The sequence below is a fragment of the Pristis pectinata genome, chromosome 1 (genome assembly GCF_009764475.1).
Source record: "Pristis pectinata isolate sPriPec2 chromosome 1, sPriPec2.1.pri, whole genome shotgun sequence".
Taxonomy (NCBI): domain Eukaryota; kingdom Metazoa; phylum Chordata; class Chondrichthyes; order Rhinopristiformes; family Pristidae; genus Pristis; species Pristis pectinata.
Window position 1 is genome coordinate 83673194 of NC_067405.1, and position 25441 is coordinate 83698634.

Below are 25441 nucleotides of genomic sequence, written 5' to 3' on the forward strand. Positions count from 1 at the left end.
TTTTTGCAACATGAGCACTGTTTGATGGGGAAAAAAAATCAAAGATCCATCCTTTTAATCCACCCACCTTCCACCACACCACCAATTACACAATAAAACACATTGGAGTTATTGAGCATTCTCAGTAATCAGTCCTTGTGAATTAATATTCAGCAAGGTAGAGGAGTGTAAAGCTGGAGGGCACAGGTTTAAGGTGAGGGGGGAAGATTTAAAACGGATCAGAGGGGCAACCTTTTCCACACAGAGGGTTGTGGGTATATGGAACGAGCAGCCAGAGGAAGTGGTAGTGTCAGCTACAATGTTTAAAAGACATTTGGACAGGTACATGGATAGGAAAGGTTTAGAAGGATATGGGCGAAATGCAGACAAATGGGGCCAGCTCAGGTAGGGACCTTGGATAGCATGGACTAGTTGGGCTGAAGGGCCTGTTTCCGTGCTGTATGACTTTATGAGCAGAGCCAGGCTTGAGGGAGAAAAAGCCCAGGGGTGGAGAACTCAGAAATGCGATCCAGAGCCAGCTGTTCCACCCAAGGCTACAACATTCCCCACTGGTTGCATCCCAAATTGCTCCAGGCCCAGATTCCAGTATGTTCCTTTCTGGAATCATGTGATGAATCAGCTAGTGCACAGTCAGCAAATAACAGGATGTCCCTTTGGGGTTGAGGGAGCTCAGCATTCCAGAGGAACTTCACTCTTCGGTAATGGGTGACACTGGATCTATTCATCTGAAGGCTGGACCCTGGGGTTGGTGCTCTTTGGGTAGTTGCCTTTGGAATAATCTAGCATGCTCATTGTACCAGGTCAGGCTGGGGATTGAACCTACAACCTTCCGACACTGAAGCAGGGGTCCTGTGCTCAGCCAAGCTTGTAACCACATTCCCTGCTGTAGTTAATCAGAATCAGATTTATTATTACTGACATGAAATTTGTTGTTTTGCGGTAGTGCAAAAACATAAAATGACTATAAATTTTTCCGTAATATTGATTGGCACCTCCTTTGTTTAAAGGGGATAGATGGGGAGGAGTTTGTTAGGTGTGTCCAGGAAGGATTCCTGACACAGTATGTGGACAGGTCTACTGGAGGAGAGGCCATACTGGACCTGGTTCTAGGCAATGAGCCTGATCAGATTTCAGATCCCTTGGTGGGAGAGCATTGTGGAAATAGTGACCATAACTCCTTGACCTTTACCATTGCCTTGGAGAGGGATAGAAACAGACGATATGGGAAAGTATTTAACTGGGAGAGGGGGAATTATGATGCTATTAGGCAGGAAACTGGGAGCGTAAATTGGGAACAGATGTTCTTGGGGAAGTGCACAGCAGAAATGTGGAGATTGTTTAGGGAGTACTTGCATGGGGTTCTGGATAGGTTTGTCCCACTGAGGCAGGGTAAGGATGATAGAGTGAAGGAACCGTGGTTGACAAGAGATGTAGAATATCTTGTCAAGAGGGTTTAGAAAGCATGGATCAGACAGGGCTCTGGAGAGTTACAAGGTAACCAGGAAGGAGCTTAAGAATGGACTTAAGAGAGCTAGAAGGGGGCATGAGAAGTCCTTGGCGAGTAGGATCAAGGAAAACCCCAAGGTGTTCTACACGTATATGAAGAATAGGAGGATGACTAGAGTGAGGGTAGGATCGATCAGGGATAAAAGAGGAAACATGTGCCTGGAGTTGGAAGAGGTAGGGGAGGTCCTTAATGAATACTTTGCTTCAGCATACACCAGAGAGCGAGACCTTGACATTTGTGAGGATGACATACACTAGGGCATGTTGACGTGAGGGAAGAGGATGTGCTGGAACTTTTGAAAAACATTAGGATAGATAAGTCACCAGGGGTGGACGAGATATATCCAAGGTTATTACGGGAAGCGAGGGAAGAGATTGCTGCGCCTTTGGCAATGATCTTTGTGACCTCACTGGCCACAGGAGTAGTGCCAGATGATTGGAGGGTGACAAATGTTGTTCCTTTGTTTAAGAAAGAGAGTAGGGATAACCCTGGGAATTACAGACCAGTGAGTCTTATTTCAGTGGTGGACAAATTACTGGAGAAGATTCTTAGAGACAGGATTTATGGGCATTTGGAGAAACACAGGCTGATTAGGGACAGTCAGTGTGGCCTTGTGAGGGGCAGATCGTATCTCACAAGCCTGATTGAATTCTTTGAGGATGTGACAGAGCACATTGATGAAGGTAGAGCAGTGGATGTGGTGTACATGGATTTTAGTAAGGCGTTTGATACGGTTTGTCATGGAAGGCTCATTCAGAAAGTCAGGAGGCATGGGATCTAGGGAAGCTTGGCTATGTTGATTCAGAATTGGCTCGCTCAGAGAAGACAGAGGGTGGTGGTAGATGGAGTGTATTCTGCCTGGAGCTCAGTGACCAGTGGTGTTCTGTAGGGATCTGTTCTGGGACCACTGCTCTTTGTCATTTTTTTATAAATGACTTGGATGAGGATGTGGAAGGGTGGGTTAGTAAGTTTGCTGATGATACAAAGGTTGGTGGTGTTGTGGATAGTGTAGAAGGTTGCTGTAGATTACAACAGGGTATTGATAGGATGCAGAGCTGGGCTGAGGAGTGGCAGATGGAGTTCAAACCGGAAAAGTGTGAAGTGATACACTTCGGGAGATCGAATTTGAAGGCAGAATACAAAGTTACTGGCAGGACTCTTAGCAGTGTGGAGGAACAGGGGGATCTTGGGTCCAGGTCCATAGATCCCTCAAGGTTGCCATGCAGGTTGATATGGTTGTTAAGAAGGCGTATGGTGTGTTGGCCTTCATTAGTCGGGGTATTGAGTTCAAGAGCCGCGAGGTAATGTTGCAGCTCTATAGAACTCTGGTTAGACCACACTTAGGATATGGTGTTCGGTTCTGGTCGCCTCATTATAGGAAGGATGTGGAAGTTTTAGAGAGGGTGCAGAGGAGATTTACCAGGATGCTGCCTGGATTGGAGAGCATGTTTTATGAGGATAGGTTGAGTGAGCTGGGGCTTTTATCCTTGGAGAGAAGGAGGATGAGAGATGACTTGATAGAGGTGTGCAGGATGATAAGAGGCATAGATCCAGTGGACAGTCAGAGACTTTTTCCCAGGGCGACAATGGCTAACACAAGGTGGCATAATTTTAAGGTGATTGGAGGAAGATATAAGGGGGATGTCAGGGGTAAGTTATTTTACACAGAGAGCGGTGGGTGCATGGAACGCACTGCCGGCAGAGGTGGTGAAGGCAGATACATTAGGGACATTTAAGAGACTTTTAGATAGACACATGAATGATAGAGAAATGGAAGGCTATGTGGGAGGGAAGGGTTGGATAGATCTTAGAGCAGGATAAAATGTCAGCACAACATTGTGGGCCAAAGGGCCTGTACTGTGCTGTAATGTTCTATGTTCTATGTAAATTACAAAAATAAATAAATAGTGCAAAAGAAAGGAATAACGAGGTGGTGTTCATGGACCGCTCAGAAATCTGATGGTGGAGGGGAAGAAGCTGTTTCTGAGTAATTGAGGTGTGGGTCTTCAGGTTCCTGTACCTCCTCCCTGATGGTAGTAACGTGAAGATAGCTTGTCCCGGATGGTGAGGGCCCTTAATGATGGATGCCGCCTTCTTGAGGTAACTGTTCTTTTCCAATATAGCAATGGGGTTTAAGGTGCCACAGACAGATGCACCAGGTAACATTCCTGGTGCTGGGCCATAAGTTGTTGGATTACCTTTCTCATTGGAATGTATCTGTTCTATCACTAAATGTCACCAGTGCACCATCACTGAGTTATTCCTTTGGCCCACACGGCCAGTTCTCTTCAGCAGCTCTAAATTTGAAATACTTGTCCCGGACCTACACTTCTCTTCCTCAAACTTCAGTCATGTGATCACTTTCCCCAACGGGTTCCTTCATGATGATGTCATTACCTTGTTGTAGCTCTTGCATAGCCTGCCCACTGGTTGGCTCTAGAACGGTTTATGAAACTACCCTGAAAACACTGAACTTCTCTTCTAGAGCAACACACACAATGCTGGAGGAACTCAGCGGGTCAGGCAGCATCTGTGGAGGGAAATGGATGGACAATGTTTTGGGTCAAGACCCTTCATCTGGACTGCCTTTGTTCTTTTGATTTTCCGATCTATAATGTGGATTAAAATCCTCACCATACTTTCTGACAGGCTTTCATTATTTAAGACCATTAGATCCAGTAGGATTATAACAGATCCAACATTCCTCATCTACTTTTTTGTTCTTTCCCCATGCTCTTTAATCTCTTACTGATTAGAAATCTGTCCAATTTGGCCTTAAATATACCTTAAGTATGCTCTGTGCTCACATCTCTCTTTGGCAAGGAGTTCCAAATACTTAGATCTGTCTAAGAGAAAAAATTCTTCCTCTTCTCAGTCCATAAGACCACAAGATCACAAGATATAGGAGCAGAATTAGGCCATTCGGCCCATTGAGTCTGCTCCATCATTCAATCATGGCTGATTTTTTCAACGCCATTGTCCTGTCTTGTCCCTGTAACCCTTATCCCCTTTACTAATCAAGAACCTATTAATCTTTGCCTTAAATACACCCAATGACTTAGCCTCCATGGCTCTTTGTGGCAACGAGTTCCACGGATTCACCACCCTCTGGCTGAAGAAATTCCTCCTCATCTCAGTTTTAAAGAGGCGTCCCTTTATTCTGAGGCTGTGCCCTTGGATCCTAGACTCTCCTACTAATGGAAACATCCTCTCCACGTCCACTCTATCCAGGCTTTTCAGTATCCAGTAGGTTTCAATGAGATCCCTCCCTCATCCTTCCGAGCTCCATCGAGTACAGGCCCAGAGACAACAAACACTTCTCAAGTGGTAAGCAGTCAGTATATGAGTGTCCCCTTATTCTGAGACCATGTCCTGTCCTTATTTACCCTGTCCAGTCCTTAAGAATCGTATATGTTTATATATATATACCTCTCATTTTTCATAACCTTTCTTCATAAGCCAACTGTGTATATCTGGGATCATCCTGGTGAATTCAGCAAAATAATTTCTTTTTTTAAATAGGGAGATCAAAATTGTACACAGTACTCTAGATGTGGTCTCACCTTGTCCAGTTGCAGTAAGACTTTGCTACTTTTATACTCCAACCCCTTTGAAGTAAGGGCCAACATCCCATCAGCTTTTCCTGTCATGTGCTGCACCTGCATGCTAGCCTTCTGTGCTCCATGCACAAGGGCGTCCAAATCCCTCCGTGCTGCAGATCGCTGTAATTTTTCCACATTTAAATAAAAAGATGTTCTAATGTTCTTCTTTCCGACTTCATATTTTCCCCACTTTATACTCCATTTGCCAACATTTTGCCCATTCACAACCTATCACTATGGTTAGGTAGACTGAACTCCACTCCCACAGGTGACTTTATTTTATCTTATCTCCACCCAGATTGCTTTGGCATCCTGGTTTCCTCAACCTAGGTCACAGAACAGAGAACAGGCCCTTCGGCCCACCATGTCTGTGTTGACCATGATACCAATTTAAACTAATCCCACCTGCCTGCACATGGTCGATATCCCTCATTCCTTGCCTGTTCATGTGTCTGTCTAAGTGCCTCTCAAATGTTGCTATCATATCTGCCTTCACCACCACCCCTGGCAGTGCGTTCTAGGCATCCACCACTCTCTGTGTAAAATTTTTAAAAAATTGCCTCGCAAATCTCCTTTAAACTTCCCCGCTCTCACCTTAAATCTATGACCTCTAGTATTTGACATTACTACCCTGGGGAAAAGAAGCTCTGACTATCTACCCTATTTATGCCTCTCATAATTTTATAAATTTCTATCAGGTCTCCACTCAGCCTCTGACGTTCCAGAGAAAACAATCCAAATTTGTCCAACCTCTCCTTATAGCTAACACTCTCTAATCCAGGCAGCATCCTGGTGAACCTCTTCTGCACACTCTCCAAGGGTCCTGCCATTTACTATATGCCTTCCTCCTACATTTGATCTCCCAAAGTGCAACACCTCACACTTGTCCAGATTAAACTCCATCTGCCATTTCTCTACCCACGTTTCAAACTGATCTACGTCCCGCTGTGTCCTCTGACAACCTTCCTCACTGTCCACAACTCCACCAATATTTGTGTCATCTGCGAACTTACTAATCAACCCATCTGCATTTTCATCCATATCATTCATATATATCACAAACAACAGAGGTCCCAGCACTGATCCCTGTGGAACACCACTGGTCATGGACCTCCAGATAGAATAACATCCCTCTGTCCTCTATGGCCAAGCCAATCCTGAATCCAATATCATCCCTGCCCATTGTTCTAAGACCACCATTATTTAACAGAGGCACCTTTCTACCTTTTCCTAATTTCCCACCCTTCCTAAATATCATGTACCCTTAAATATTTGGATTGCAATCTTTGTTGTTACGCAGGGGTGTTTCTGCAGTGGCTGTTGTGTCAGGTTTATTTTGATTTGTGGTTTCATTTTGTCTGTTTTGTATTGAATGCTGCTTGCATTCAGATGCAGAACCTTTACCCTCCGAAGCAGATTACATGGATGCTGATCTTACTGAAATTCGTGGAATCTTTTCATCCTGTGTAAACTGCAGTGTAGCATTTCTCCATGGTTATTCATGCCATCAAAGCCATCTTAATTCTGAATTAACTCAACTATTGGACTTTGTGACTTTCTTTGTGGCTTTTCTTCACTGCCTGTTATCTTGTGTTGCAAAGAGGTCTGAGGAACATTGTCATGTGACTGACAGCAGGACATTCTTGTACTGGGGAATACATCAAGGGCAGCGAGAGTTAAATTTGCACTCGTCTTCATAACCGTCCTGGTAATGAAAATACTTTTGACGATGGGAAAACGAAACATGCCAAGTCCAGACTGGGAGGGAGCAAAGGGTCACCTTGCATGCAATTAGTTTCCCTCATTAGTGGCTACAAAGGCACAGTCAGAAACTGTCACGGCTGGAGCAGAAACAGAGAGAGAAGGAGGAGCGGTGGGGGGAAGAAAAGAGACGAGTGGAGCTGTGTTTATGTTGGAGCCCAGAGCCATGGGAAGTGATCACACCAAGTCCATCCGTTGCATTGTGCTTGATGGGATGGAGCCTCCTGCTCCGTATCAGCCTAGGCTTTTGCAGCCCCTGTTCTTTCACCTTCTCCCTTCCCAGAGTCATAGAAAGGTACAGCATGGAAACAGGCCCTTCAGCCCACCAAGTCCATGCTAACCATCAACCACCCATTTACACTAATCCCACACTAACCCCATTTTATTCTCTCCACATTCCCATCAAGTCTCCCCAGATTCTACCACTCACACACACACTAAGGGCAGTTTACAGCAGCCGATTAACCTCCTGATGGCTATATCTTTGGGATGTGGGAGGAAACCGAAGCACGCGGGAGAAACCCGCGCGGTCACAGGGAGAACGTGCAAACTCCACACAGAGAGCACCTGAGATCAGGATTGAACTCGGGTCACTGGTGTTGTGAGGCAGTGGATCTAATATCTGTGCCAATATAACAGCTCCACCGCTATTTATACAGGATGAAAATATCCCACGAATTTTGATAAGATCAGCATCCGAGTAGTCTGCTTCGGAGGGTAAAGGTTCTGCATCTGAATGCATGCAGCATTCAAAACAAAACAGACCTCTGTGCTAAAACAGCCTTACCAGATGAAGCAATCAATCACATATACCTTGTGGAATTTACTTATCTGTGCTCACTGTTCATGGTGTGGTCTCCTGTACACTGGGGTGGCCCAATGTAGAACACCTCCAGTCAGAAGCATGAAGGTGCAGCACTGGACAAACAAAACAGCAAAAGTATCATGCAACAAGCAGTGATCCCACAACTATTGGATCTGATTGAAGCTCAGGAGGCCAGCTACATCTGGTCATGAATAATAATAGGTGAATAAGCAGCAGATTGGAGGAGGTACCCAGTGTTTGAGGGCTAAAGAGAAGTCTAAAGCATTTGCAACCTCATTCAGCCACGTTTAGCTTAGAAGGGCACTATCTCAAATGGGACTAGCTTAGATGGACATCTTGGTCGGCATGGGTGAATTGGACCGAAGGGTCTGTTTCTCCGCTGTATTACTCCATGCCTCCCAGTGTCGAGTGTGTGATCCATCTCAGCTTCCTCCCAAGGTCCCAACCATCACAGCCATTTCAATTCACTCCACGTGGTATCAAGAAACAGCAGAGAGCACCGGATGCAGCAAAGGCTGAGGGACCAGACCACACCGCAACTGTGGTACTGAGGACCTTTGCTCCAGAACTAGCTGCACCTCTAGCCAAGCTGTTCCAGTACAACACTGGTATCTGCCCAGCCATGTGGAGCATTGCCTAGGTACAGTCTGTTCACAAAAAGCAGGACAGATCCCATCTGGCTAATCACTGCATAATCAGTCTACTCTTAAACATCAGCAAACTGACGGAAGCTGTTGTTAATATTATTATCATGTGGCACTTACACACAAATAACCTACTCACTAATGCCCAGTGTGTCTTTCCCCCAGACACTTGATTCCAGTCCTCATCACAGTCTTGGTCCAAGCACAGACCAAAGAGCTGAATTCCAGAGGCAAGGTGAGGGTGACTGCCCTTGATGTCAAGACAGCATTGGACTAAGTGTGGCATCAAGGAGCCCTGGTAAAACTGAAGCCAGTGGGCATCATAGGGAAAACACTCCAGTGGTTAGAGTCAGACCTCCCTCAATGGAGGATGGTTGTAGTTGTTGGGAGGTCGATCATCCCAGTCCTGGGACATCGCTGCAGGAGTTCCTCAGGGTGGTGTCCTAGACCCAACCATCTTCAACTGCTTCATCACTGACCTCCCTTCCATCACAAGGTCAGGAGTGGGGACGTTCACTGATGACTGCACAATGGTCAGTTCTGTTCACATCTCCTCACACCTGAAGCAGCCCATGCCTGGGTGCAGCAAGACCTGGACAACATTCAGGCCTGGGCCGATGATCGTGAGTGACATTGAGCCACAGAAGTGCCAAACAATGACCATCTCCAACAATTCCAACCGTCTACCCATGACATTCAATGGTATTACCACCAGCGAGTCCCCACAATCAATATCCTGGGGGTCACCGTTGACCAGATACTCAACTGGACCAGCCACATAAATTGGTAAATTGGTTTATTATTGTGGTACAGTGATAAACTTTGTCTTGCATGTCATCCATACAGATCATTTCATCACATCAGTGTATTGAGGTGGTACAAGGGAAAACAATAACAGAATGAAGAATAAAGTCTTACAGTTACAGAGAAAGTGCAGTGCAGGCAGACAATAATGGCAGACAATAATGGCAGACAAGTGCAGTGCAAGGTCATGACGAGGTAGGTTGTGAGGTCAAGGGTCCATTTCATTGTACAAGGGGACCATTCAATAGTTTTATAACAGCGGGATAGAAGCCGTCCTTGCTCTCAGGCTTTTGTATCCTCTGCCTGATGGGAGGGGGGAGAAGAGAGAATGTCCATGGGGGTGGGGCCTTTGATTACGTTGGCTGCTTTACTGAGGCAGTGAGAAATGTAGTCAGAGGCTTTTCCCCAGGGCTGAATTGGTGGCCACAAGAGGGCATAGGTTTAAGGTGCTGGAGATTAGATATAAAGGAGATGTCAGGGGTAAGTTTTTTACTCAGAGAGTGGTGAGTGTGTGGAATGGGCTGCCGGAAACAGTGGTGGAGGCTGATACGATAGGGTCTTTCAAGAGACTGTTAGATAGGTACATGGAGCTGAGTAAAATAGAGGGCTATGGGTAAGCCTAGTAATTTCTAGGGTAGGGACATGTTCGGCACAGCTTTGTGGGCCGAAGGGCCTGAACTGTGCTGTAATTGTTCTATGTTCTATGAGTCTATGGAGGGGAGGCTTGTTTTTGTGATGTGCTGAGGTGTGTCCACAACTCTCTGCAGTTTCTTGTGGTCACAGGCAGACCAGTTGCCATACCAAGCCGTGATGTGTCCAGATATGATGCTTTCTATGGTGCATCTATAAAAATTGGTGAGGGTCAACAGGGGACATGCCAAATTTCTTTAGCCTCCTGAGGAAGTGGAGGCACTGGTGAGCTTTCTTGGCTGTGGCATCTACGTGTTTGGACCAGGACAGGCTATTGGTGATGTTCACTCCCTGGAACTTGAAACTCTCAACCCTCTCAACCTCAGCACTGCTGATGTAAACAGGAGAATGTACCCCGCCCCCTTCCTGAAGTCAATGACCAGCTCTTTTGTTTTGCTGACATTGAGGGAAAGGTTGTTGTCATGACACCATTCCACTAAGCTCTCTGTCTCCTGTACTACGACTCGTCATTGTTTAAGATTTAACCCACTATGGTAGTATCATCTGCTTGTACATGGATTTAGAGCAGAATCTGGCCACGCAGTCATAAGTGTATAGGGAGTAGAGTAGGGGGCTGAGGATGCAGTGTTGTGGGGCACCAGTGTTGAGAATAATTCTGCCAGAAGTGTTGCTGCCTATCCTCACTGATTGTGGTCTGTTAGTCAGGAAGTCAAGGATCCAGTTACAGAGGGAGGTGTTGAGTCCCAGGTCTGGGAGTTTGGAAATGAGTTTGCCTGGAATTATGGTACTAAACGCTGAGCTGTAGTCAATAAGCAATAGTCTTAATGTAGGTGTCTTTACTGTCTAGATGCTCCAGAGATGAGTGTAGGGCCAGGGAGATGATGTACGCCCTAGACATGTTTTGGCAGTAGGCGAATTGCAGTGGGTCGAGGTTGTCTGGGAGGCTGGAGTTAATGCGTGCCATGACCAGCCCCTCAAAGCACTTCGTGATGGTGGATGTCAGAGCCATCGGGTGGTAGTCATTAAGGCACATTACCTTGTTTATCTTGGGTACCAGGAGGATAGTGGTCTTCTTAAAGCAGGTGGGAAACTCAGATTAAAGTTGGGAGAGGTTAAATATGTCTGCAAATACCCCCGCCAGCTGATCTGCGCAGGATCTAAGGACATGGCTGGCAATTCCATCCAGACCAGATGTTTTCCTTGGATTCACTCTTCGGAAGACTGACCTTTTGTCTGCAATGGTGACTGTGGGTTCAGGTGCATTGGAGGCTGTCAGGGTGGGTGGTGATATTCCAATCCCCTTCTGTTTAGAACATGCACAGAGTGCGTTAAGCTCATCTGGAAGGGATGCGCTGTTGTCGGCGATGCTGCCCGACTTCGTTTTGTAGCCCGTTATAGCACGTAACCCCAGCCACAACTGCCGGCTGGTCTGGGACTCGATTTTGGACTGGTGTTGTCTCTTGGCACCCCGAGAGCTTTATGAAGGTCGTATCTCGATTTCTTGTAGAGGTCAGGGTCACCTGGTTTGAGTGCTGCAGTCCTAGACTTAAGAAGGGAGTGGATCTCCCGATTCATCCATGGTTTCCTGTTTGGAAACACCCAGATTGTCCTCTTTGGTACACAGTCCTCTGCACACTTGCTGATAAAGTCTGTGACAGTGGTGACATACTCATTTAGATTGGCCACTGAGTCTTTGAACCTGGACCAGTCTACCGACTGAAAGCAGTTGCGTAGAAGCTCCTCTGTCTCCTCAGACTAGCACTGTACGATGTGAATACTAGATTACTGGAGGACTGCAGATTTGTTACGTTTATTCAAGAGGGGCAGCAGGGATAAGCTACTTTAGGCAAGTGAGTCTTACATCAATGATAGGGAAGTTATTAGAAAGAACTCTGAGGGACAGAATTAGCCAGTGCTTGAAGTTCAAATTCAATTTCAAGTTTATTGTTATAGGCGTACATACCCAGGGTATAAATGCCATGAAAATTAGCTTTTTGCAGCAGCAGCACAGTGCATGACAAACTTAAGTTAACATAATTGTAAATTAACATAAATTATACAAGACTTACATGACCAAATAAACATAATGACATTAATGCAAGTTGAGACAGAGAAAAAAAAGAAATATAGTCTGAGATGGCGTTAAGGTTTCTCAAGTTGGTTCAAGAGCCTGAAGGCAGTGGGGAAGAAGCTGTCGTCGAACTTTGAGGTGTGGGTCTTCAGGCTCCTGTACCTCCTGCCTGGTGGCAGCATCGAGAAGAGGGCTTGGCCCGGATGTGTGTTTCCCTGATGATGTATGTTGCCTTCCTGAGACTGTATTTCTTTTTTTCTCTGTCTCAGTGATCAGAGCTGGGCCCTTGGACATAAATGCAGGAAGTAGGATTAGTAAATTTGCAGTTGACACAAAAATTGGTGGTGGCGTTACAGTGAGGAGGCGAGTCACAGGCTACAGAACAATAAAATGGGTGGCGCAATGGCAGATGGAACTTAATCCCAATAAGTGCAAGATGATGCACTATGGCAGGATGGTAGGCTCCTCGAGTGTACCAGGGAACAGAGGGACCTTGGTGTACATGTCTAAGGATCCTTGAATGTGGCAGCACAGGTGGAGAAGAAGGCATGTGGGTTACTTGCCTTAAGGGAAGGGGTAAGAGCTTTTTTGGTCTAACATTCCTCTAACAAAGTTCTAGAGGAAGAACTTTTTCACCCAGAGTAGTTGAAATCTAGAACACACTCCCTGACGGGCTGGTGGAGGCATCTAGGTAAGCCCTTGAATTGCCACGGCATAGAAGGCCACAGACTGAGAGTTGGTAAATGTGATTAATACAGATACGTACTTGCTGGTCATCTTGGACATGGTGGTCTGAAGTTCCTCTCTGTGTACTACATGACTGTCTCATCCTCAAGAAGCTTGACTGACACCCCTTCCACTAATCACTTGGTCCAGTGCCAGCCTACAACAGCTGCAGGTTCCAAAATGCATACAGCAGGACATCCCCCATCAGCACCCACAGAGACCTATGCCTCTACCATTTGGTATTGGTATTGGAATTGGTTTATTATCATCACTTGTACCAAGGTACAGTGAAAAACTTGTCTTACATACTGTTCGTATAGATCAATTCATTACACAGTGTATTGATATAGTACAGTGTGCATTGAGGTAGTACAGGGTAAAAACAATAATAGAATTAGAAGGACAAAGACACAATGAGCCTGGGAGCACCAAACCCTGCAAGTTCTCCTCCATCCTGACCTGGAAAAATATTGCCCTTTCTTCATCGTCACAGAGTCTAATGATTAGACTGTTATCAGGATTTGCAGAGGGATCTTGATCAGCTGGGTAAGTGAGGTAAGGAACGGCAAATGGAGTTTAATTCGGATAAGTGTGAGGTGTTGCATTTTGGGAAGAAAAATGAGGGTAGGACTTTCACAGTGAATGGTAGGACCATGGGGAATGTTTAGAACAGAGGGACCGAGGAGTACAATGGTTCCCTGAAAGTGGCGCCGCAGGTAGACAGGGTGGTGAAGAAGGCTTTTGGCACACTGGCCTTCATCAGTCAGGGCATCGAGTATAGAAGTTGGGATGTTATGTTGCAGTTGTACAAGACATTGGTGAGGCTGCATTTGGAATATTCTGTTCAGTTTTGGTCACCCTGCTGTAGGAAAGATGCCATGAAGCTAGAAAGAGTGCAGCGGAGATTTACAAGGATGCTTCCGGGACTCGAGGCACTGAGTTTGGGGGGAGGTTGAGCAGGTTGGGACATTTTACTTTGGAGTGTAGCAGAATGAGGAGTGATCTTATAGAGGTGTATAAAATCATGAGGGGCATAGATAAGGTGAATGCACTCAGTTTTTTTCTTCAGGGTTGGGGAATCAAGAACTAGAGGACATAGATTTAAGGGGAGAGGGGGTAGATTTAATAGGAACCTGAGGGGCAACATTTTCACCCAAAGGGTGGTCAGTATATGGAACGAGCTGCCAGAGGAAGTGGTCGAGGCAGGTACATTAACAATATTTAAAAGGTACTTGGACAGGTACATGGATAGGAAAGGTTCAGAGGGATATGGGCCAAACACAGGCGAATGGGACCAGCTTAGATGGGAATCTTGGTCGGCATGGACTAGTTGGGCTGAAGGGTTCGTGTCCATGCTGTATGACTCTGTGACTCTTAAGTGCTGTCAATCTGAACAGCACTATGGAACTTCAGCACACGGTCTGCTGTGGTTCGAGAAACTTGCTCATCACCTCCATCTGAAGGGCAATTAGGGATGGGGATTAACTGCTGTCCTGGGCAAGCATGCCCACTTCCTGTGGATGCATGAAAGCTATTAATTTAAACTGTACACTTCCAGATGCACTCTGTTGCTTACAAATAACCTCCTTGTTCAGGAAGTACAAGGATAAGCAAAGTTGCTGAGGGAACTCATGTAGGAAATGGATGAAGAGAACGCATCAGGAGATCAATGAGTGGATCGGGAGGCTGGTGAGGATGAAAACTCTGTGGATGAGGGATCAGCAACCTGAAATCGTTTGACTTGTAAGCTGCGTAAAATAGTTAAGTCTGCAAGAACTGAACAACAAGTGCTTGTAAAGAAATAGATGAGAGAGATACAAAGCAAAATTCAGGCACTTGGCCATTTTTGAGGTAAACTTAAAATTTGTTCTTTAACTGAAAAAGCTGAATATTCAGTTTTCCCAGTTTCTGGGGAGGCTGTAGACACAAAGCTGTTGGTACTGCACTGTACATATATCTTTCAATTTGGGAATACAATGGAACTCTGATAATCCAGCAAACAAGGGCTTTGGTGGTGTACTGGCAGATTTTCTGCACGATTGGATGTTATTCTTTGTTAATATCACAGCACACTTTTGATTCACATTTTTTTAGATATTACACAGTGGCATAATATTTTCAAAAGCACCTGGTGTTTTTATACGTTGTGCAGGAACCAGGGTCCCAGTGTGTTTATAGGGGTGCAGGAACCAGGGCCCGGTGTGTTTATAGGGTGTGTAGGAACCGGGGCCCAGTGTGTTTATAGGGTGTGCAGGAACCGGGGCCCCAGTGTGTTTATAGGGTGTGCAGGAACCGGGGCCCCGGTGTGTTTATAGGGTGTGCAGGAACCGGGGCCCCGGTGTGTTTATAGAGTGTGCAGGAACCGGGGCCCCGGTGTGTTTATAGAGTGTGCAGGAACCGGGGCCTGGTGTGTTTATAGGGTGTGCAGGAACCGGGGCCCCAGTGTGTTTATAGGGTGTGCAGGAACCAGGGCCCCAGTGTGGTTATAGGGTGTGCAGGAACCAGGGCCCCGGTGTGTTTATAGGGTGTGCAGTAACCATCACCCAGTGAGTCAGATTCCAAGCCATGTTAATTGCCAAGCAACGGGATAGCAGATTCTCAGAGTTTCACCATAAATGTTGTAACAGTTTCCACTTTGTCTAGATCTGTCAGTTGAAGGGTGAGGATAATCCTGTGGTCAGTCGGCTGCCCTCCACCTTTCCTCAGCACCAGCTCTCAGCTCCTCCCTCTGACTGTTTTTCAGGTGTTCCTCCCTTACGTACACCGAGAACCTGCCACCGACCAGTGTCATCATCACCTTCCACAACGAGGCCCGCTCCACACTGCTGCGCACCGTGAGAAGGTCAGTGCTTCACCACAGCAGGTGTCTGTAAAACTCGGGGCACACCGACTGAAGGCCTTCCCAAAGGTCCCACAGCAGGGAGTGTGGAAGGGGTGACAAAAGGAGGCCCAGGACCCAGCCACATTCACCCAACTTGAGCTCGTGGTTGGATCCATCCTCCCAGCTGAAGGAGGCATGACCCCCACCACCCCAAATCCTGGGGAGCTGCACACACACACCCTCCTCTGGAATCTGATTCCAGGACGCCTTTAAGTGGGTTGCTGCCCACTTGGGAGAGAAGCCTGCTTCACAAGGAAAAGTGCTGGGGAGCGAGATAAATTCTGACGGGGTGTCAGATCATAGGATGTGGGGTCCCAGTCTCTGATGTTGATGGTGGTTGGGGAGGGAAGGGGTGAGGAGATGGTGGGGAGGGTCTGATGGTGCAACATACAAAGCGCTGGAGGAAATCAGCAGGTCAGGCGGCATCTATGGAGGGAAATTGATGGTTGGCGTTTTGGGCCGAGACCCTTCATCAGGGAGATCACCGGTATAAAGAGGTGGAGGGAAGGGGTGGAGCAAGAGCTGGCAGGCGATAGGTAGATCCAGGTGAGGAGGGGTGATGGACAGATGGGGGGCGCGAGAGTGGGAGCGGTGTCAGAAGCTGGGCATTGATAGGCGAAGAGGATGGAATCTGATGGGAAAAGAAGGTGGAGCCTGGAATCGAGTGAGGGAGGTGGGGGGGGGCAGATGGGAACGGGGGGGGAGGGGAACCGGTGGGAGGAGTGTGTGGGTGACGGGCAGATGGAGCGGGAGGAGGGGGGGGGAAAGAGACGTGGTGACGGGGACCAGGTGGATCAGGAGGAGAGAGAGAAAAGAGAAAACGGACAGAGGGGAGAGCGGTTCCCAGAAGTTGGAGAATGTAATGTTCATGCCGCCGGGTTGCAGACTACTGAGCTGGAATGTGAGGAGTTGTTCCTGGAGTTTGCGTTTAGCACCAACTTGGCAGTGGAAGAGGCCGAGAACAGATGGGTCAGTGTGGGAATGGGGAGGGCAGTTAAAATGGCCGGCAACCGGGAGATCCAGGTGGCCACGGCGGATGGAGCGAAGGTGCTCAATGGTTGGGGATGGAGGGGTTGAGGGTGGGGAGGGAAGGATGGCATTGGGGGAGGGCAGCCCTATGCACCATGAGCGTGATCTTACTACGGAGGCTGGACTGGGTCCCCAGCAGCTCTGTGCCGTGGTCTCTTCTACCAATAGCCTCGTTGACAGCTGTGTATGAGGACGAGGCCCCGTAGGTTTACCCCTGGCGTTGGCTCGCTCACAAACTGCTGCAGATCCTTGTCGCCATGCCGTGTTCGGTTATGAAGTTTACCCAGGGACCGTGCGGCCCCTGCTCTCCCCAGCCGGCGCCTCTTCCAACTGGTGCTTGGCAAGGAGGACCACTCAGCCGAGGAGGGCACTCGGTGGTGGTGTTCAGCTGGAGACCATGAGCTGCTGTGGGCCCGGTGGGTATGGAGGACTCCGGGCTGGCTCTATGCCATGGTACTGCCACCTCTGCCACCTCTTTCCCATCCTGCCTCACCCCCCCCCAATACTGGGAGGGCAGAGTGGAGGTGGATGAACTTCCTTTGTTCTCTGCATTTTAACCTCTGGCGCGACCCCGACCCACCTGTGCTTCGGAGTAAATGTCAGTCACGGTGCTGCGGCCTGGGGAAGTCACCAGCCCAGTCTCACCTTGGCCCTCCACTGAGGGAATGCGGCACTGTTGTGGGTCCTGTGGATGACTTCTTAAACTGGCACCATACCTGCTTTCCCAGGTGGACCCCATAAGATCCCATGGCACGATGCAAGGAGCAGGAGAGAGAGAGAGAGAGAGAGAGAGACATACAGCATGGAAACAGGCCATTCGGCCCACTGAGTCCAGGCCAACCGTTCACACAAATCCTACACTAATCCCATGTTTTGTTCTCCCCACTTTCTCATAAATCCCCCCAGGTTCCACCACTCACCCACCCACCAGGGCAATTTACAGCGGCCAAGTAACCCACCAACCCGCACGTCTTTGGGATGTGGGAGGAAACTGGAGCACCCGGGGGAAACCCACGTGGTCCCAGGGAGAGCGTGCAAACTCCACACATAGACAGCACCGGAGGTCAGGATCGAACCTGGGCTGCTGGAGCTGTGAGGCAGCGGCTTTACTAGCGGCGCCACAGTGCTGCCCTGGTGTCTTGGCCAACTTTTATCTTTCAGCAGACGTCACTAAACCAGAAACACTAAGAAGCAAAATACTTGGTCACTACTTCAGTAGGTTTTGGGGTGTTGAAATTAGCAGCCACTTTCCATACATTTCAGCGGTGACTGCAGGTTGAAAGTATCTTCATTTGTTGTGCCCCAGTTTGAGATATCCAAAGGTATTTTAAAATTCCGTTTCTCTCCTGCATTTTTTTGACCATTCACTTCTCCATTGGGGGGGGGGGGGGCTGCAGACACAAGAGACTGCAGATGCTGGAATCTGGAGCAAACACAATCTGCTGGAGGAAGTCAGTGTGTCGAGCAGCATCTGTGGGGGGGGAGCAATTGTTGACATTTTGGGTCGAAACCCTGCAGTAGGACCCAAAACATAGGGGCTGCTGCTCAAGTTCTGGCTGCACTTCAGCCCGATGCTGCTGACCTACAGTCACCCAGTGTGGCGGGGGGGGGGGGGGGGGGGGGGGGTGCGGGTTGCGCGGGGATCTCCTGGTGGGCCTTCTCCTGGGCCTGGCCAAGCTGGCCACCCACGGGTCCAGGCGATGGGCGGCCGAGAGTTCCGGCTGGTCCGCCTGCCTGCCCGTCTTCCGAGCTTACATCTGCAGTTGGGTGTCCTTGGAGAGGGTGCATGCGGTATCTGCAGGCACCCTGGTTGAGTTCTGCCGTTGGTGGGCCCCTCAAGGGATTGTGTGTGTCGTGGATGGTGAAAATGTGATTCTTCTCTGAAGTGTGTGTGCATTTAGCAGGAGTTCTTCTCTGCTGTGTTGCATGTGCATTTATGGGATGTTAGTTAGCATTATTGCTGTAGTTGTGTAGATGCATTGTTTGTTTTTCTTCTCTTTTATGTGTTGTAGTATTTTGACACTGGTTGTCCTTTTGTAGTGCTTTTAGCTAATAAACATTTATTTTAAAAAAAGGACCCAAAACATTGACAATTCCTTTACCCCCACAGATGCTGCTCAACCTGTTGAGTTCCACCAGCAGATTGCGTGTTGGGGAAGGGGCAGGATTTGATTCGGACATGTTGGTGTCTGAAATTGCCTGTCCCAACCACTTCACCGTGACCCCCAACTCTCCCTAGCTCCAGAACCCTCTTTAAATCCTCCTCCCTTTCACCTGATATAAATGTCACCAGTACTCCTGATATATCATCCTATCTGGCCCTTAACTGCTTGCAGATGTTGGTGTTGAGAAAGTGCGAGATAATGTGGAACAGATGCTTACAATCTATTTTACAAATCCTGCGGAGTTCACGAGATGAGAGATCTTGGCTCTGGTGGAAGTGCCAGGTGATTCCAGATTAAGAATCTTTATGAGAGGTCATGATTTTGGACAGCTTTGTGTCAGAGCTGTTACTAATTAACAGCAAATCCTGCACTGTGCATTCACAGCCCTAGAAATTCCTCTGCTCAGTTCCAATGGACGGTGAAGAGCTGTGGTAAAGCAACCTAACCAGGAGCACAGTGATTGAGCACACCCATGTTTCTGGGTGCCTGAGCACCCTTTAGGGAATTTGTCTCCGAGCTTTTCAGTGGGATTTCTTTCTTCCTGGCGCTCTCAACATTAAACTCCCCCAAATGACATCAGTGCTGGTGGAATGCAAAATTCGTCTGTAGAGAGATTTTCCAGTGCAGTGGTCTATAAAAAGACAGCTCTTATCTACTCCCAGAGCAGCCAGCGTCTGCACACCCTGTTTCCCCAGAACCTTTTGTCCCCTGAAGAATACAGGAGAGATAACTGTATTTAAAAATGCCTTTGGATGTCTTAAACTGTGTCACAACTAATGAAGATAGTTTCAGCCGGCAGTCACCACTGAAATGTATGGAAAGTGGCTGCTAATTTCAACACCGCGGAAACTAATGTGATCGTGAAACGATATTTTATCTTTATAATCTGTTTAAACTGCCTGATTACCCTAATTGCGATCTCTGACCTCCAAAGACATCAAATCCAACCTCATAAATGTGCCTTCACTGCTTCACTCACAAAGATAAGAGTCACTGTCATTCATATTCTGCCTTGGGAGTCTCCAACCTGATGGCCTTAACATCGATTTCTCCATCTTCCGGTAACCCCACCCCTTCTTTTTCTTTGCTGCCCCCCCCCCCCCCCCCCCCCCGCCGCCCAACTTCTTTGTCTTCCCTTACTCCTATGGCTCCTTTTCCCCTGCCTTGATGACCTGCCCATCTTCTCTCCTCCCCTCCCCCATCCTTTATTCCATGGTCCACTGCCCTCTCCTACCAGATTCCTTCTTCTTCAGCCCGTTGCCTCTTCTACCTATCACTTCCCAGCTTATTACATCTCCCCCCCCCCCAACCTACCTACCTTCCTCCTCTCACCTGAACTCACCTATCCCCTGCCTGCGTGCGCTCCTCCTCCTCCCCCCACCTTCTTATTCTGGCTTCTGCCCTCTTCCTCTCCAGTCCTGATGAAGGGTCTTGGCCTGAATCGTCGACTGTTTATTTCCCTCCATGGATGCTGCCTGACCTGCTGAGTTCCTCCAGCACTTTTTGTGTATTGCACGATCGCTCTTGGTTTCTTGGCCTCACACCAGGCCAGACTACAGCTGACGGGTGCCACACCTCATGATCTTCTGCTCACTCCTGTATTTTTAAAGCAGGTTTACTCAGCGATTGCAGCATCACATCATTACAATACTACAATATTCCACGATTCACACTGTTTACAGTCCTGGTCCAACCACGTAGCCCCCATGGCCAGGAAAGTGCACCAGCACCTCTACTTCCTCAGAGACTAAAGAAATTTGGCATATTCCCGTTGACCCTCACCAACTTTTATCGATGCACCATAGAAAGCATCCTATCTGGATGCATCACGGCTTGGTCCGGCAACTGCTCTGCCCAGGACCGTAAGAAACTGCAGAGAGTTGTGGGCACAGCTTAGCAAATCATGGAAACAGGCCTCCCCTCCCACAGACTCTGTCTACACTTCTTACTGCTTTGGTAAAGCAGCCAACATAATCACAGACCCCACCCACCCGGACATTCTCTCTTCTCCCCCCTCCCATCGGGAAGAAGATACAAAAGCCTGGAAGCACGTACCACCAGGCTCAAGGACAGCTTCTATCCCACTGTTATGTGACTATTGAACGGTCCCCTAGTACAATAAGGTGGACTCTTGACCTCATAATCTACCTTGTTACAGCCTTGCACCTTATTGTCTGCCTGCACTGCATTTTCTCTGTAACTGTAACACTTTATTCTGCATTCTGTTATTGTTTTCCCTTGTACTACTTTAATGCACTGTTGTAATGAAATGGTCTGTATGTTTTGGCATGCAAAACAAAGTGTTTCACTGTACCTCAGCACATGTGGCAATAGTAAACCAATTTATCGTTTTACCAATAACATCAAATTACAACACGGTCACCTCTATCCAGAACGCACTCGAGCCTCTGTGGCGGCCACCGGTCCTGGAAAGACTCCAGTGTCCCCATGGATACCGTGTGCTCTTTCTCCAGGGACACATGGGGACAAATGTAAACCCGGAAGGGGAGCAGGCAGTAAGCTAGGGCGGAACCCTTGATTGGACGCTGCGTCACTGCTGTATTAGGAAGGTCACCCAACCTCCAGACTGAAGGAGAGGAGATGTCATCAGTTTTCCCTCAGCCCACTGGAGTCGGCCACATGGCCACAGGCATCTTCCTGCACTTCAGGCTTTCCCACTTTGAAAACATCCCGAGACTGGACTCAGGTTGTTGCTGCCAACTTCTTCTCCCTTCTTCTGTCCATCAGGGTCAAGGATATGTCACTTCCAGTCCAGCTGAGTGGATTGTGAATGTGATATACTCTTCCTCCTTGGTGCCTCCTGTCAGAAATGCCATGCAGTGAATCTGTGGGGTTTCTACAAGGAATGTACCTCATGGGGGAACTGCTCCTCACCAGACTGACCCTTGGGAGTGCTCTCCTACCTCTGCCCTGCCCACACCCATACCATCACTGAAGCCTTTGTTTGTTGTAGCAGCTCTGCCCTGCAGCTGGAAGAGAGCTGGAATCTCCCTCTGGGGCTGTTGTGTACACCTGGTGGGTGTATTCCTGTCGGATGGGGAATGAATGTACTGTTCAGACAAACAGTCAGACAGGGAGTGGATGTACGGTCAGGGCAGGGAGTGGACGTACAGCTGGGACAGGGAGTGAACGTACAGTTGGATGGGGAGTGGACGTACAGTCGGACAGGGAGTGGAGGTACTGTTGGGATAGGGAGTGGATGTACTGGTGGGACGGGGAGTGGATGTATGGTCAGATGGGGAATGGACATACATTCGGACGAGGAGTGGATGTACAGTTGGACGGGGAGTGGGCATGCAGTCGGGATGGGGAGTGGACGTATAGTCGGATGGGGAGTGAACATACTGTTGGGACGGGGAGTGGACGTACAGTCAGACAGGGAGTGGATGTACAGTTGGGACGGGGAGTGGATGTTCTGTTGGGTCAGGGAGTAGACATATTCCTATTGGACAGAGAGTGACTGATCAGGATTTGGGACCAGTTGGAGTACAGATGGCAGAGTTGGGTTCTGCTGAAGACTACAATGGGCAGGTGGTCAAATCTCAAGTATTAAGGCTGAAATCAATCTTTCCTCATTTAACAAAAAATGACGAAACTTCTTCCCATGTTAAGTGTGCATTAGATGTGGTCCAGTACTGCATGGAGTACACAAAGAGCCCCTTCTTCCATCCTGTGCATTATGCATCCTAATACAACTCTCTTTACTACACTCAGCCTTTGAACACACCGTGGATAATGACGGATGAAAGTTGAGCCTTATCCAAAAATGCTCGCACATCTCCAGGACCATTAATTACATTAAAAACTCATTTCCTGATTCCTGACGTTTTGTGTATTTGGAGACCGAAAGGTCTAAGGTGAAATTTGCAGCTCTTCTTATGAATGATGCACCTCTTAAGGGTCACTGAGCAAGAAGATTTAGTTCAGTTTCCAAACATAACTCGCAGTTCTGGTGTGTCAAAGTGCATCTGTAACTCACTGTTACGTACAGTGGTCTGTTGTTTCCTGCTTTCTGTCTCCCTCCCTTTCTGAATAAAGGAGAGAAGTTGTCATAGAGTTTGCTCCTAACTCATTAACACCCCGAATCTTTACAGGGTGATGTTGTGAATCATCTCCACTGCCTGGACAGTATCCTGTGTAAAGTTCAGTTCCTTCTCATAGAGCAGCTTCTCTTGAGTTTGCATGATGTGTGTGATCACACGACAGGCTGCCACAGTTTCACCTGGATACTGATTGCGCTGTTAAACCTGTTCCCTGGGACTGGGCTGGGGAATTCATCAGGTTCATCTGGTTTAGCCAGCTCTTTGGATGTCTTGTCTTCTGGTTTGGTTGGAGCCAGAAATGTTCTTATCAACTTGGACATCTTAACACCTACAGCTGAGTGCAAAAAGAAGAGGAGGAGGAATGGAAGGAGTTGAAAGAGTTAGTGGTTGCCTTGATCTGGCAATGCCGTGATACAACTGATACAGGTACTAAATCGATGAGATTCCACTCTGTCCCCAGAAACCAGGTTGCTCCACAGTTCCCAAAGATCTCACCATTGCTTGCTTGGCAAGCAGCATTTACTGCATTCCAGTTGGCCGTTGCTTAATGTCATTGCCAGTTATCATGACAGCACCACGCAATGTATTCAAATAGCCAGCTAAAGCAGCACTTAAAACCTTTGCAGTCATATGGAAGAAGCCAGTTTAACTCATTCCTTCCCAGGACCTCAGACCATGCAACACCTCACCTCCCTGGGTTTTTCTATTCTCCTACAATCTGCCTTTCGTCCTTGATTACCTCACTTCTTCAGGCCCCACTTTGGAACCTCATCGGCCAGTTAAGTGTCTGAATCTTAACTTCTCTTCAAGGTGTTCTTTAAAACCCATGACTTTGCATAATCTTGTCACCTGTCTTAAAAGCTTCATCTTTGCATTGGGTGTCAGAGTTAGTTTAGGAATGCTCCCCACATAGTGCATTGGGACAGTTCACTGACCTAAAGTCTATATAATGCAGGTTGTTGCAGGGGACCAAACATTACAATTCAGTCCTGACCTCAGGTGTTGTCTGTGTGAAGTTTGCATCTCCTCCCTGTGACAGTGTGGCTTTCCTCCAACATCCCCAGGACGTGCAGATTGGTAGAGTAATTGGCCACTGTAAATTGCCCCTGGTGTGTAGGTGAGTGGTAGAATCCAGGGGGAGCTGATGGAAATCTGGGGGAGAATGAAATGATATTAATGTATGATTAGTGTTTTAATGGGGGATTGACAGTGTGGACGCAGTAGACCCAGGAGCCTGTATCCATGGTTTATGACTGTGACGCTGTCGAACCCTTTCACCCCTTTAGTGATTGGTTGCCCCTTGGTTAGGCTCAGCCAGACGGTAGGCTCGGTAACCAGGGGACACCAGCGCTCAGTTCGTAGGCAGGAAATCTAGTGGGAGATGGGGGATTTTTTCCCCTGCAACATTGCCTCTGGCCAATGGGGCATTGGGAGCAGGTTTCAAAACAGGATGGGCTAACGGCTGTCCTGATCTGTGAGGAGAGAGCAGGAGATTGGACCGATTGGATAGAGCCAGCACAGGCATGGTGGACTGAATGGCCTTGATCTGTGCTGGAAGATTCAGATTAATTTATTGTCGCACACACCAGGGTGCAATGAAATTGCTTGCTCACATGAAGCTCACAGAGTATACATGGTAATAATAAAAATGACAATAAATACAACAACAAGTGCAAGACAGCAGAACAGTGCAAAGGTTGTAGTGCAATCTGAAGTAGTGCAAAAGGAATTACTAAAGTAACAAAAGAGAGGGGTTTGAGAACAAGGCAGCACCACTGGCAAGGGGATGTGAAAGAGGTGATTGGTTCAGAAGTCTGATAGCAGTGGGAAGGAAGCTGTTCTTGAGTCAGATTGTCTGGCCTCTCAAGCTCCTGTACCTTCTCCCAGAAGGTAGAAGAGAGAAGAGGGAATGAGCAGGGTGGCAGGTATCCTCAACGATACAATGGGTACAGTCTGGTACTTGGGCTGTGGGTTAGTTGGAGTTCACAGCCATGTGTCTGGGGGTCAGCAGGTGGGGGAGAGGGGAGGGGAGGTGGTTTGCATGTCTGACACTCACCTGGTAATGATTTACACTCCTTCCTGCTTCCCACAGCATCCTGAACCGCAGTCCTCCCAAACTAATCCAGGAAATCATCCTTGTGGATGACTACAGCAATGACCGTGAGTACCAGTCTTGTTATCAGTGGGGGGTGGGAGCTAAGTACCAGAGGGGGGGAAATCAGCTGCCGTCAGGTATCCAGATGTCCTGGCTGCAGCTCGTAACTTCAACAAGGCACCTTCAACAAGACAAGGCACAGAGTTGGTGTAAAGTGGAGACTGTGGTCTGAAGGATCTGGTTTGCCTTTCAGTGGGTTGTGCTGTCATCTCTGTTGGAAGACCATGGGCTCCAGTCCACACCAGAAGCCCCAGCGCAGAGTACAGTGAAAGTGCTGTAATACCAGAGGCTTTCACGTTCCATCAGCCCTCTCAGCTGGACTGGAATGAGGAGGGGTTGTCTTATTTAAAATGGGGATGAGGTGAAATGTTTTCTTTTAGAGGGTGGTGAATCTTTGGAACTCAAAGGGCGATGGGAGCAGAAACTTTGACAATTTTAAGGCAGAGATAGATGGATACTTGGTAAGCGAGAGCGTAAAAGGTCACGAGCTAGGTGGGAATGTTCATAGAGTGATAGAATCATTGAGTCATACAACACGGAAACAGGCCCTTCGGC

The 25441-nt window shown here is 47.9% G+C and overlaps 1 protein-coding gene across 1 annotated transcript in view; it reads left to right on the forward strand.

Moving 5' to 3' along the window:
• galnt16 (UDP-N-acetyl-alpha-D-galactosamine:polypeptide N-acetylgalactosaminyltransferase 16) overlaps positions 1 to 25441 on the forward strand; it is a 116294-nt gene that overhangs the window by 45698 nt on the left and 45155 nt on the right. Inside the window, exons 3-4 of the mRNA XM_052018211.1 lie at positions 15336 to 15434; positions 24824 to 24891. Coding sequence (XP_051874171.1) covers positions 15336 to 15434; positions 24824 to 24891 — 167 coding nt within the window. The remainder of the gene's footprint in view (positions 1 to 15335; positions 15435 to 24823; positions 24892 to 25441) is intronic.